Here is a 16,036-nt window from a genome sequence, read left to right as displayed (position 1 = left end):
AACTCTAAAATATTACTGTTTACTGATCACACTAGCTTGGTAGTAAAGGATGTTGTGTGCAACATTGGCTCAGTTTCAATGATCTAAGTTCATGGCTTGTAGAAAATAAACTAATGCTAAATCACAGTAAGATTCAGTTTTTACATTTTCTAACACACAATTCAACAAAACATGATGTTTTAATTTCACAGAATGGGCATATGATTAATGACACTGTCGTGGAAAGCCCACATTCAGGATCTTATTCAAAGACTTAATGCTGCCGTTTTTACTATTCGAACAGTATCTAAAGTGAGTGATTGTTCAACATGAAAATTAGTCTACTTTGCTTATTTTCATTCGCTTATGTCATATGGTATTATATGAGGGTTGTAACTTTAATAGTGGCAACTATTTATTTGCATCTCATACAAAATAGATACGTGTTTCAAAGTTTTACTGACCTTCAAAGTAGTCACCAGCATTGTGTATAATCCATTGCCAGTGATGAGTAAGTTGTAGGATACTCTTAGCAGTGCCAATTGTGTTGACAGTTCGAGTGGCACGGTCTATTGCCTGACGAATTTGTAGCAGTTGTGAAGTGAATGCCATGAAGTGTTTCCTTCAGTTTAGAAATCGAGTTGAACTCATGAGGGCTTAATTCAGGGGAGTGCAGTAGGTGGTATAGCACTTAGCAGCCCCATCAGTCAACCAAATCAGTAACAGCTTGCACTGTATGTGCTTGAGCATTGTCTGGCAAAAAGATGGTCAGGTCCTGCAGGAAGTGTCATCAGTTCTGTCTCTATGCTGTTCATTTTTGGAACACAACCTACGGCCAGTAATATCATTTCTTGTTAACAATATTAGCTTATTCCTGACAATAAGCAGCTTTTACTCAGTTAATACTCAGCAGAAATCAAACATACATTTGGATCAGACTTCCTTAACTCTTGTGCAGAAAGGTGTGCAGTATACTGCTGCATCCATTTTCAATAAGCTACCACTGGAATTCAAAAATCTTAGCAGTAATCCACATGCTTTCAAATTGAAACTGAAGAGTTTCCTTGTGAGTCACTCCTATTCTGTCGAGAAGTTCCTTGAAAAATTAAGCTGATTCTTGTTTTATTGTAGGTTGAGTTTACCTAAACTTATGGACTGACTCTTTTGGGTTCATAAACATCTATTTTTATCTGTTATTACTTTCATGTTGTAACTTCATGTACTGACACGTTCCATGACCTTGGAGATGTGCTCCTCAATTTGGTACTACTGAACTTGACATGTAAATAAAATGAGTTTTGTTGATCGTGATACTGGCTGGATGTCTGAAATAGAAACCACGTGAGCCAGAAAAGTAAATTCAGTTTCTTGTAGTTGACACTTTTTGTCCATGATAATGACACCATCTGTGGAAAGAATATCAAGAACTTCTTTGAAATATTTCATGGGTGTTGTTATCTCCTGAGAAAATGAGAATGTCATCTGAGTATGCGTAGCGGCAGGACAGCTTGAAGAAGATGCTCTCTAAGTATTGTTGTCATGTCTGGCCTGTATTTTTGAGGTCGTATGGCATATAAAAGAATATTCAAACAGTCTAAATGGTGTAATGATTGCCGTCTTCTAAACGTCATCTTTCTACACACTAAACACACATACACCCATGAGATAGTGGGTAAAGCCTTGTATGCTGGGTATCGGGTAACTGTCAATGATAATGCATGTATTAAAGATTCTCAAATCGCCACATAAACACAGAGTAATGTCTTTGTGTAGTGCTAGTTTGATGTGTGAAGCCCTTGGGCTGTCTGAGGGTTGAACTATTCTAGCTTTTAAAAGTTCATCGACCAGTATCTTTATCATACACAGTTTATCAGGTGTGAGCTGGCACAGTCTGTGCTGAATGGGGAGCTCTGGTATGGTATAAATATGGTGCACTTTATGACTGATGTCCATAACCAGCACCATAGTTGAGGTGGCATGTTGTTCATTAAATGTTCATTTTATATTATATGTTGCAGTGGTAAGCTCAATGGATGTCAGTTGTATTGCTTGTTGAAGCATGTAGTCATCCATCTGGAGGCAGAGAGATTCTAAGTATTCTTCAATGAGACAAAACTGGTTTCATCGAATTTTTTCAAGTGTGGTGACTCAATCGAGGAGATGGTGGTAATGCTCATCCATATCTGTAGCCTGTCGTTCTTCATTACAGATAGTTGTAGACACATTTTGTCACTTTAGATGGAAGGCGTGAGTGATGACACCAGAGACTATGCAGTCAGTGTGACACTGAATAAGCATGCCTTTAGCTGAATCAGGTAGTAGACTTATAATCTACCCCCACCCCCTCCTTCCTAATTCTAGCTATTATCCACAATAAGCAAAGTCTTTTCTGAAAATTTGGTAAGAGTAAGATTAGAATAAACTTTTTACTTTAATTAGCTTTTTTTGCAGAGTTGGCCCCAGTTCTTCTTGTCTAGGGGTCTGATTCTTGACGTTGAAATTCTCACATTTTAGGTCCTCATGAATTGATCTAAATAATTTTGAAGATGGTTGTTGCAAATGTTTTGTTTTTACAATACTACATTTTGTCACATATCATACAGTCTTTTTAATTTTCACATTCATAAAGCTGAAATTACATTGTTTGCCCAAAATACAAAAATATGTCTCCTGATGACATCAGAGGCATGCTTACTACTATCTCACTCGAAGGAAATAATATTCCAAAGGATTTACAAGTTCTCTTTAGACATGAATTTCTATTAGTTTCGATTATTATTTTATAAATGAATCCAGAAATAAACATAGTAAACAGTACTAGATTGCATAATTAATAATAGAAATTTTAAGGGTGCCAAATAATTTGTAATTTCAAATGTTTCTAAAAAAAAGAATTTTAACTGTACATTCAGAGTTAGTACTAATCGATTGTAACATCCAAAATAAAGTAATTCCTTTCCATAAATTTCAGCTTGAAATATAATATATTATGTATAAAATTATGTGAAAGATTATGTGAAAGATAGAATATACATGTGTAGAAGTATCTGATACCTAACATGTCACAGAAAACGTAAGAAAAATATTTACTATACAAGTCATAACCTATACATACATGAGGACACAGAATACAGATTTCCAGATCTGTGAAACATTCTGTCTCACGACAAATGATTCAAAATCAAAACTACAACATTACAACACTAAACTACAGAAATAAGTGCAGAGGCAATGTAAATTACTAGAATTACAAATTGCAATTTACATCTATAAAGTCACACCTTAAAAGAGAAGAAAAAAAATTCAGTGCCTAAATCTATGACGAGTGAGCCGACTCGAAAAACTCACGATAGGTACAGACCAGAAGAATATACTCAATCACAAGTAGGAGTATAGCACAAAATCAATCAGCCACATACACCAGAGAATGTAAGGATATGTTGACTCATGAAAGGAGAAAATAATGAAAAAAATATTAGGGTCTATGCTTACGATGTGGGGACCGACCCATGAATCCAAATCACACCGGGTACACAGCAGAAACGTTTCGACACAACAAAATGAATAAAGTTCATAAACATATATCAGTAAGTTCAATCATATGTAAAGAATAATCAGAGGACACATCTAGCCTCAATCAATAGTTGCACACTCTCCTTGTGTAAACAGACACAGTTGTGATGACCAAGGGTACCCAAAACAGAGTTAAGCATTAGTTTGTCCACAAATAAAGTTCCAATGAGATACAATAAATACAGACAATACAGAAAAAATACAATTAGTGACATAAATAGCTTTGTGTTATGACATAATCGAGTAGCTTGGGGACCAAAATCAGAGTATGAAATCAGAAATGCATACATCTTGTTATACAGTCTATATTCAATTTATGTTCACAATCATGAATGTCTTCCACACTATTTGCTAATTCTTCATACAAACTAACCAACATACATAGAAGCCTAGAAGATTCATTTACAATTGATTTAAAAAATACATACTGAGTGCTGAGATAAGAAAATTCATTGCAATGTATGATTACTAACCTAACAGTGCCTAATGTTATCAGGTTCTGGTAATTATTTACAACATGGTTCATAGAATGTACTTGTGACCTTATTAATTTTTTGATGTTGAACATAACAAATCATATCATAGAATATCAACCTTCCACAGCATTATTTAAAGTTATATAATGTATTGGGAAATTAATCCCCCTAATTGAAAAAACATACAGTTATGGGGAATAACACTGTCCTTAGCAGTGACTGCTTTTCTAAACAAATATTTCCATGAATTCTTCATGTAGGATAATTTCTTGGCTAATAATTTACACATTTCAGTCACAAGACTGATGTAGTTGGCAGATGCAGGAGTACATTACCCCGCACCTATGATCTCTTGTAAGTCGACTGGATCAACGAGGGTGCAGTCATATAGGAGTGTGGGAGTGGATTCACCCACATCTATCAGTTTCCTCCCTAGACTTCTCATCATACACTCCAATGGATAGATAATTCATGTCTAGCTTTCATGCTGAATCCTGAAACATTGTTGTGTGTACTAAGTATGCTGTTCAGTACCTCCCTTTGCCTATCTATGTTGAAAAAATGAGTATACAGGGTTTATGTCAGAATGGATTAAAAAGTGTTCACATACCCAGTACATTAATAAACAGAGCTAAATGCAAAGAAAAAATGAACTAGTAAGGTAATACACACAGATATACTAAAGGTGTCCCAAAGTAAAATTTATTTAGTGATTAGCGGATTAGAAGAAATTATGTACACAAGCCAGACAAGTTCGACTGCACTGACACACAACATCTAACAAATGCCTACAAAATGAGGTATGGACTATAGTCCCCAATGTACTGACATAAGCATATTGTGTTCAACATATGTATGTGTTTGGTTTGCACATATGAAGCTTTGAGATATTATTCCTAAAATTTACAGTACAAATGTGTAAAACAAGTCTTCACTCAATTTACCACAACACCCATGACTTTACCCAAACAAGTTCGTGACAATTAAATTTAATTATTTTCTTGGGAGTGCACAGGAATAATAATAATAATATTTAACCCTAATAGCATTGTAAAAAAAGAAGTTTATTATTAGACATTTAGTGACATTGTCCCATTTCAAAATTGTAAAAGTATCTACTCGTTTAGTAGCATGGCATATATGTATCAAATTTTGTAGCACAAGTATATTACAAAACAGAATTATATAGTTGTATGAACTTGAAAATATAGTGTATATTTCTTCCAGACTAGGGATCACTAAGCATCCATGTTCAAAGGTCTTGTCTTCTATACTAAAAATTAAAAGTACCTGAGATTTTCCATTTTGCTTTGCTTACCTGTAGCTCCTCTTATCTTTACATCTGCAGTGGACATTTCCACAAAAATTTTACTGTACTTGATCTTGTCTCTAAATTGTTCAGATATACCACAAATCAGGCTACCTGAATCAAATACTTGCCTTCCCACTGATCAATTTTAATTTAATGTAAGGACGCCCAAAATCTGAATTCTCTCTGTTGCCAGCCAGACATTTCATGCAAAAGATCACTTTCAATTTCATCAAATGGTACATCCACACTGTCTTCACAAGGTTTTATCAACTTTACAGGTATCATAACATTATTTTGATTACTCATATTGTCAGGTAAAGATTGAACACAATAAATAGATTCTGTGGCACAACTAACATCACTTATTACAGAAGGAACACAAAACACATTACTGTCAAAATTAAACTTCCTGCTTAGATCTCCTTTCCCTTCATTCCACAAATTGGGATACAAATTCTGACTAACCACAGCTAACTTATTGCAGAATGCACCTTTATCTAAGTTATCATCAATCTGGCCCCAAACAAAACTTCAACAAGTTTTCACCTTTATTCTCCAGGCTCACAGATACTTCAGCTTTACTGTTTGGATCTTTATTCTGCATGACATTAAAGAAAAACTGTTTTGACTGGACTGGTATTCCATGACCCTCACTTACAACATCACATACATTATTTACTTTACCTCTATTGTCATCATCATTTACAAATAACTCTGAAACATCATTATTGTTTAACTCCACAAATATCCGATACTCATCATCATCATATTCCCCCAAAATTACTTCATCAACAACATAACTGACAATACAAGTCTCATCTCCATCAAAGTCAGTTACCTCACCTACATTCGTCTGCAATAGGCCACCAGTCTCAGACTTACGAACTTCAGTTGCTTCACAGCTCTAATTCACATCTGCATCAAAAATACCACCTAGTTCAGATCCAATAGAGTCGTCACTTGATTTACGCACCTCAACAATACTATTTTCTGCCCAATAAAAGAAACCATTAGTACATACTACATCAAAAGTCTCACTACACTCACATTCTGGTTTGTGATTAGCACTTACATCATCATAATTAGACGTAGTATCCCAAAAGTTTTGATCAAAATGTAAATGGGAAATCTGATATTCCTTCTGTTCAGTTTCAGTTACATGTGTCATACCATTAACACTGTTACTATTGTCTAATTGCAAGTGTGACTTGGAGGTCCTGTGTTTGTTTCCTTGCTCCATAACTGTGGACCTTCATTGAGGTGAGCTGCCATTTCCCGAGTAGTTACTTCTATGATTGTTTCTTCTAATAAAATGCCCATGGTTGTCTGCATCATTCCTATCCTGCTGATGTTCAAAATTTTTCTCTCTCTTGACACTTTGATCCTCATAGAAGTTACCATTATCTCTGTTTCTGTGATCACTCCCATTGTGATTTCTATCATTCTCATTATTATGGTACATAATTCTTTATACTGCTCTATCCAGCCTGTCAACAAATTGTAAAAATTGTTCTTGGCCATTGTCAGGTCCATGTACTAAATCCCACTGCAATCTTTCTGGTAATATACTTTTGAGTGCGTCAGTCAAGGTCATTTTGTCAAATGGTTTGTCAAGATGTACTAATTTTCTAAGTTGGTTCTTAAAAAACTCTTTCAAAGTGTCATTCTTATTCCTATAATTAGGACCACTCAAAAATTCACTTTTGTTTCTCCTCTGTTCTGCTTCTGACCAAAATTTACTTAAAAAACTTTTCTCGAAATCCTGATATGTTACCCACTGACTTATATTTAAATTTACCCATGACAGAGCTTTGCCTTTAAGAAATCTTTTAACAAATGTAATTTTTTGATTGTCATGTGCACCTGACATAAAACTATCTCTGCAGTGGTGCAGAAAATACACTGGATGTAAATTATCTAACGGAAAACTTTTGATAGGGGTGTTGAACAATGCAATACCATGTCAACAATACTATGTGTGGTGATAATGAAGCTGAATGTCTCATTCCTGTATACAGCACAGTGGTTAGTGCAAGTGAAACCTTTGAATTTATGCGTGACTTTGGTGGCATAAGTTTGAAATTTGGTTCAAGTGGAATGGTAAAACTGTTGGTTAGGGTAGGTTGTCAAATAGATGAGAGATCCTGTGGTAAATGTTTAGTATGTACCACTTGTGGAGGGGTGGTGGTGTCAAGGTTACACAACACACAATAATTCCTCACTAGGACCCCATTTTTCACCATTTCTATTGTTTTTGGTTCACCAATGAGTATCACTGTCACTTTTTTCTAAAACACTTCTTGGGGAGACTGATTGTGGAGCACAATATGATATAGTTTTGCACTCATGGCTGAACATTGTGAATTGCAATGTACAATTGGTACAGATTGGCTGCATTGCTGCTGTAGAACATCCAGCTGAGGGTGTATTTGCCATAATCTGCAGCTGCCACAGGTCAACAATATAGTCCCGTACAGTGTAGAGGATAAAATAATAGAGATATGACATGGTTTAGTGGAACAATAATACTTTTTTGCACAATTGATACACAGTAGAAAACTACATCAATAATAGAAGGAAGCATAGATTGCACTGTCTCCCCATGCAGTGGGGAGTGAAATATCCTGTCAGCAATGTTATTTTGTATGTAGTTCCCACAAGTTCACAGATATAAAATGGAAAACAGTCTCAATTAGGATATAATTCAACAACAACAAAAAATGGTTCAAATGTCTCTGAGCACTATGGGACTTAATTTCTGAGGTCATCAGTCCCCTAGAACTTAGAACTACTTAAACCTAACTAACCTAAGGACATCACACACACCCATGCCTGAGGCAGGATTCGAACCTGCGACCGTAGTGGTCGCGCGGTTCCAGACTGTAGCGCCTAGAACCGCTCGGCCACCCCAGCCAGCATAATTCAACACATATTGATTGAATACCATTCTGTTTTCAAGCAAAAGAGGAATGAGGTACTACTTTTGAATTAATGCTTTAACATGATAATAGTAATTGTGATGGTAGTAAAATATTAATTGATCAAAAACTTGTGACCAGACATGTTATTTTATATTACTCTTACCTTCTTGTTGCAGCTATGTGAGGCATCCAGATGGTCGCAAAATTACTACAGATTTTCTTCTAAATGGTTTATATCAGATTGAAATAATGGGGAATCGATATGATGCTGTTCCATACATAAAAAGCCCATTTGACCCAGAAGGGAAAAGACTTCAAGGAATTTATGATGAGCCATTACCAATAAGGCAATAGCATTAAGAATATTTATGTATAAATAAACTGAGAGGAAGGAAAATCACAGTCTCAAAATGCATTATGTAAAGTAAAATATATGGTTGCCTTGGTTGGTTAAAATTAGAAGCACTTTGTGGCAAAATGGACTGTACAGTACAATTATATGTTTTTGGAACTTTCCAGTTGTCAACATAGTATGTGAAGTAAAAGAAAAAGAATGTTCTTGGTGCCAGAACAGGAACTGACATATTTTTCACCAAGTTTTTGGTAACTGTACAGGAAAAGTTCAGTGTCTGCCAATGGTTTATTGTACATTTCCCTTTACCATTCTTTCAGTTAATAGCAATATCAGGCTTCATGCCATTTTATGTTTGTAACAAAGTGGATATAAATGTCAACAATATAGTTCAAATCCACATAAATTAAAATGAAATGGACTACAGATAATATTTATGTAAATACAGTACCAAAAATATTATAACCAATTATAATTAGCAATTAGTGAAACTTATGAAGTCTGTGGAAATAATGACTCAGGAGACTGCTTTATGGATGGTATTGGCAAATGAAAATGAGGGTGATTAAAAGCATTTCACTACTCAGATACTATATTGCCAGAGAAGAAAATCAAAACAGATAGTCAATGGGGCATCTTGATAAATAAATGTAAGTCAAACAATAAAAGATATAAAGAAAAAAACAAGCAATGATCAATTAAACAGTGGACCAGCATTTAAGCTTATATGTAGCACCGGTGCAGGTTTATATTTCTTTTTTTTTTGGGTGGGGGGGGGGGGGGGGTCCTGTTGTACAAGACTGCAGATAGTGGCATAAGGAACGACGTAAATTAAAGGAAATATACATAAATGGATTTCCTTAAATTCCAGTATTGTGATAGTACAGAATATAGCAATCAAATGATCTGTCAACCGGTAATTTTATTGTTATAGTATTCCATAATGTCAACCTCAAACAGGAATTATAGTTAATCAAATGCTTGCTTTGAAACACTTTTATGAGATTCCATATAGCACTGCACACACTTACCAGATATGTGGCATATATCCATTGTCAGCTTCCTAGAAGCCATGTCATATGTCACTTTATGCTATCAGCCATTTCCTCCACATTGTTTAGATCCAAGTAGACCCTACTGTTTAGCTGATGATTAGTATGTACATTTTGACAACAATGAATAACTAAATCAAGACACATTGATTTGGGGCACAGTATCCTGACACAACAATCCTAAGCTATACACAGTGGAGATCCATGCATAACGTCATTTGATAACTTGAGGACATTTCTGCTGATGATGCTCATCTAATTTCTCTGCTATTCCAACTCACATTTTCTTAGGATAAGTACTTTCGTATTGGTTCTGTGGCATACTTCTTACACTGTATTAATGATGGTCTTTAGTTTTAATTCTATTCTCATGCAATGCACCATTCATATATATTTTCTTACCATACTTTATGTACTTCTGTTTTGACACAGAATGCCTTAAGACTTTTCTAGTTTTAAAATTCTTTTCAATACTGATTTCCTGATTCCTACACACTTTCTTAAAATGATATTTAAGTTATCAGATCACTATATTACATACTACAGTTGACATATAATTCTTAACAGGGACATCATACTTTCATTTGGTAGGTGTAGTGCTTTATTTATTTTTGACATATTGAGCAACATTAATTCTGTACATAGCAGTCTAGGGTTGCTGTAGACCTGGAAACCAGGAAATAGAATAACATGTGTTTGGTGTAAGAGTTTATTTTGGGCAGAGCAATTCATACCCTTTTGAATACAATGATTTCAATGTCAGTATAATGCTTTAAAATTGACAACAGCAGTATTAATCTTATATTTGTATAATACTAGTGCCACATGACATACTTCACAGTGAGAACATTGAAATGTTAAGTTTTCTATTTTTAATTTTTAGTATTTTTAATCCTGCCATTACTTATTACATACATCTGTGAGGCTCTCAAAACCATCAAAATGCAGTAATGCCATTTGGTAAGACACCATGTTCTATCCTCAGATGTAATTTATTTCTCTGGCAGCAAGAACTTCTGCGATTAAATGGGATATGAAATACAGTATTTCTGTGACTAATAAAGTTATGTTTTTATAAACAGTGTATCATTCACCCTTTCAGCCCAAATAGATTTCTGTACTTCCTGGTTTATTGATAGACAGAATATAACATAATTTTACATAAAAATATGGAGCTTGCAATATAAATATGTTTAAACTATATCAAGCAACTAGTAGTAAAATATGTTGTCTATGTTAAACAAGTAATCAGTGCCACACAGAATAACAGATGTTACTAAATATACAAATGACAGAAACACCAGAGGTTATGATAATATACGAAATTCATACAATGAAATAAGCAAGTACATAAATATCTATAAATATGTACCTATTATTGAATAGACAGTCCTATTTATATTGTTGTGCCATAGACTAGAATCAAAGGCTAAAAGTTATTTTCCCAACTCTGATTATCTACACCCTACACAAGAATGGCAGCTGTATTATTCTGGCAGGAACACCAATAACAACATATCTTGCACATTTACTGACCCACGGGGTCCCGGGTTCGATTCCCGGCGGGGTCAGGGATTTTCACCTGCCTCGAGATGACTGGGTGTTTGTGTTGTCCTCATCGTTTCATCATCATCCAGGAAAGTGGCGAAATTGGACTGAGCAAATGTTGGGAAATTGTACGGGTGCTGATAACCACGCAGTTGAGCGCCCCACAAACCAAACATCATCATCATCATCACATTTACTGACCCGCCAATTGCGTTCCTTGGTAGCTGTAGTCTTCTTAAAGTTAATTCATCAGTTAGAATGACCTTTAACGCTAGAAGGACCAGGGATTCCAATCCACCTGTAAGAACCAAGCCGTCATTTTGACAGATACAGTTTCATTTGCCGTTTTTAAAAAATTAAACACATTTTAACATATATGAATTTATTTCAGACAAGTTACACAATTTACCAGGATACAGTTTTACATTTTTCTGTAGAATTATATGGTACAATGAACATTTTATACTTAAAAACTAATCAAAACATTATGTAACAAAATGTGGAATGGATAACTTTCTGTAGAAAAGAAAACCATGTGTTTTAACACAAATAATAGAAAAGCACACTATATTCTAGAGAAAACATTTATAACCCTGCTTTTACTCATTCAAAACAACCTACTGTGTTGTGACACCTCACACAGGTGTAATTCAGCATTGCCTAAACATGGTCCACAAACATACTTGCCACACTTTATGCATAAATGCTTGCTTCTATTTTTGCCTCTACGCCCTCCAATTTGGCAAGTCTTCTGAATGTTACAATGTTGTGATACTGTATTAGGAAGAGTATTTTGTAGCCTTGTGGCCTTATATGCTGAAGCCTGCTCCTCTGCCAATTTGTGTATAGACTGGCGTCTGCTTAGTTTTTCTCCTGTTACTTCCTTATAGACTACCCAAGCATTATAGCTGCTAAACCCAAGACATTGAAAAAAGCATGCTTGGGGCATCTGTGGCATCCATATTTCACAGCGTGAAGCTGAGCCATTTGATTGATTACATGAATGCCATACTTGATATTGTTGTAGTAGGCCACTGACTCTAGTAGGTTTTTAGGGAGTCATTCATTGTACTTACTGTGTCATGCATTGATCTCAAATAAGCACATTTCTGTTTTTTTTCCACTGATAGCATGTTAGTCATGTCACCTGACTTAAAAAGAATAGTTGTGTTCAAAGGTGCTAAAACAGATTTTGCTGATCTACCTATTTCCCTTCTAGATTTCTTCACTGTGCCTAAAATGCTTGTACTCTTACATTTCAAATATTCTGCAAGGCATTTCATGATGAAAAAATTGTTGGAAGTCATCTTTCTTCCTGCAAAAACAAAGGGCTGCATAAGACACAATACAATATGCTCTGCAAGGGGAACACCTGTGGGATGCAGCTCATCTTTGCCTAGGTAAGGAAACCCTTTCACTAGATACTTAGAATTTGTATCAATTGCAAGCCAAAACTTTATTCCAAATTTGTCTGGTTTATTGATCATGTATTGAATGATAGAGCATCTAGCCTTGTGTGGAAGCAGTTGCTCATCCACAGTGATATTTTCACCTGTAATATAACACAGCAAGGAATTGGCAATGAAAGGATTCTGCACATGGGTGGCAGGTGCAAAACAATCTGTCTTTAGTCTATGTGAACACGTGCTGTTTTCATCAAATCACATAAACCACAAAAATTTTGTGAACTAATTTCTGTTCATTGTTTTTAGAAAAAATGCTGGTCCCCATGTATTCAACCATAACACCCTCAAAGGAAACTTTTTTGCTCCATATATGCCTCATAAATACATGAGTGATATTGTGGCTTCTATTGCATCGACACTAATGGTCCAATCATCATCATGTAGGTCTTGGCATGCTCTATTTTCTGTACACATCTTTATATTTTGAAGCATGCTGTCATCAATTAGTAATCTCTTTGCACTAGAATATATATCTTTCCTGGTGTAATTATCAGGTTCTGAGTGTAACATTTCCTTCTACAAGTTTTTGTGTGTATACTTCTCATTCATTTTAAACCATTCCCTGGGCCAGTATTTCTTCTTCTTCTTTTTCTTCTTTTTTAAACAGAGTGCCAGAGTCAGTGTTATAAATGCTTTATTGACATTTGCGGTCATTCCCGGTAGTGTTTTTTTTTTCTTTTTTTTTTTTCTTTTTTTAGATTTGATTAGATTTACTTTCATTCCAACTGATCCGTAGTGAGGAGGTCCTCCAGGATGTGGAACATGTCAGAAGAACAACAATACATGAGAAATATTTACAACTAAAACAAATAAGCTAATGTACCATTCCACAGGTCCCAAGTGGACTGATCGTCATTTTTTAATGAACACTATATGAAAGAGTCATTTTACAAATACTAATGCACTGAATTTAAAATAAAAAAGTTTATTTATTTATTTATGAGGTAATAAACATGTAATACAACTACTATAATACCTATTTACAATGAACACATTACTGCACTGAAATGGTGCAGAAGTTAGATTACACACACACACACACACACACACACACACACAAACACACACACACACACACACACACACACACAAATTTTCAATGAACACATTACTGCACTGAAATTGTACAGAAGTTATATTGTACTTATATACAAATCAGTTGGTTTTACTGAGAAATTCATCAATGGAGTAGAAGGATTTGGCCACCAATAAATCCTTTAGGCTTCACTTAAACTGAATTTCATTGGTTGTCAAGCTTTTAATGGCTGCTGGCAAGTTATTGAAAATGTGTGTTCCTGAATAATGCACACCTTTTTGTACAAGACTAAGTGACTTTAAATCCTTGTGATATACAGCATACAACAACTAAATGTGCTTCAAAAGTGAGGTTAAATTGACAAACTTTGTTGGAACATGTATGGACTTCTTTGACAAATCCATGGATAGCCACGATTGAATTTTGCATCATTTATCAGAACCTTTAGCATATTTCCCCCAACAAACTTTCACCAACTCATCAGGTAGTAACTGACCAAGAGCTTCTTGCAGTGTAGAAAGCAGTAAAACCCTTCTGCAGCAAACTTGAGACAGAGATTTTCACCATCTTCACTAAACATTGCTCAGTTGTCTCTACCTTCCAAAACATAAATCAGCAAAGCCCACCTCACCACATAAGACACCTAGAATATGTAGGACACTTTAGCACAGACAACTGCCATATAAATGGCTTTAAAAATATTGTCACAGGTTGTGTCTCATGGGCATGCAATGCGGTTAGTGGAGTGTCATGGTCATTGTGAATTCCCAGTGCACTGATCTAGAGTTATAAATGTTATTATGCACTGGTGGCTCCAGTTACAAATTAAAGGAGATCTTTGTCCCAGCACTGCAGTTCACCTTACAGTACAACACTACCAGAGGTCAACAATGCACATATATCATCATGGCACACCGCAAAACTTTATTCCAAGCTATTCATGGTCTGTTCCAACAAGACATTCATGGTTCCACGTGCAGTGTGTCTTGATACTCTGCAAGGTAAGGAGCTGACAAACAGTGCTGTCAGCTGGAAAGAACTTGTTTATGTTCTCAACAAAATAAAGTAGGTCATTACACTTCCACACCTGTTGGTGATATAGTTACCCCTACAACAAGATTTACGCATTGTCATAGTAGGATAACAGGTACAAATATTTGTCAAGAAAAATAAATTGTCCTACCCACTGGCCTGCAGCTATGCTGATCACCCATATATTAGCAGAAACAATGACTAAATAATTCATTTGCACATGGATCATCAGATTCAGAGTCCTGGCCACAGTGACTATAGATCACAGTTAACAATCTGCCTGTTTGCTATTTACCAAGCTCAGAGATCTATGTGGCATCTTCCACCTCAAAATTAAAAGCTACCCTCCCACAAGTAACAGGGTGGTAGTAAATCTGCACAGAACACTCAGATCAGTGCTCAAGTGCCATGAAAGTACTTGAACTGATGGATTTCGTGTAGTATTACTGGGTTTAATGATGTCTGAAAAAAACAGATACTGATCTGGGCAGAATCTGTTAGTCTACAGACATCAGATTTGCGTTCCTGCCGACCTAACAGAGAGCCAAGAAATAATGAAACACTCCAGCAGCGTCCTATAAGAATTCACACAAACACTGGAGCACACAATGCAGTGACTAATTCCAGCAGCATCAGCCCATTATGGCCTCAATCAAATATCTTTTCAAAAGAATCTCCGGCGCTGTTCACACATTGAGTGCATACATTCTAGATGAAGAGCCTTATGAGAAGTCGCACACAGCTCCCTCAGTTTCCACCTCACTGGGTGAGCAACTGTTGCACAACAACGCCCATACAACTTCATCAAATCAAGATGCATATTATCCAATTACATCAAAAGTACCTGTGGGTTGCAACTTAGCGATACCAGTGTCGCACAGTTAGTAACATGCCAGTCCACATGTTACTAACTGAGAAACATAAGTGAGCATAAATAAATTCATCAGCTGTTTCTAAAATGTTTAATTTTTAATTGTGTAGCAAGATTTTCTGTATCAAAATTTGGTAAAATGTTTATTACATTTTTAATTTCATTTTGAAAATTGTTTTATTCCTGATTTTTTTACTCAAGCGCTATTTCCTCAAATTCTAACCTATGATGTTTTTGTTCTTCTATTTCTTTATCACCTTTCTTCTTATTTGTGACTACAGTTGCTATACTAAATGATCCATCAGCTAGTGAATAATTAGCAGCTAAATATGGTCATGCATCCAATAATAAAGGAAGAAATCCTCCTTCATGTTTTTCCTAAATGTTCCATAATTTTTTTCAAACAGGCATAAGTAGT

General features: G+C 35.4%; 1 protein-coding gene across 2 annotated transcripts in view; it reads left to right on the top strand.

The window, feature by feature from the left end:
* LOC126183550 (sarcosine dehydrogenase, mitochondrial) overlaps positions 1-9,337 on the top strand; it is a 270,038-nt gene extending 260,701 nt beyond the window's left edge. For both annotated transcript variants that reach the window (XM_049925625.1, XM_049925627.1), the window contains exon 17: positions 8,438-9,337. In XM_049925625.1, the coding sequence (XP_049781582.1) occupies positions 8,438-8,615 (178 nt within the window). In that variant the 3' untranslated portion in view covers positions 8,616-9,337. The remainder of the gene's footprint in view (positions 1-8,437) is intronic.
* Positions 9,338-16,036: the final 6,699 nt, after the last annotated feature.

The sequence above is a fragment of the Schistocerca cancellata genome, chromosome 4, assembly GCF_023864275.1.
Source record: "Schistocerca cancellata isolate TAMUIC-IGC-003103 chromosome 4, iqSchCanc2.1, whole genome shotgun sequence".
NCBI classification, from domain to species: domain Eukaryota; kingdom Metazoa; phylum Arthropoda; class Insecta; order Orthoptera; family Acrididae; genus Schistocerca; species Schistocerca cancellata.
This window is presented reverse-complemented; position numbering and strand designations above follow the sequence as displayed.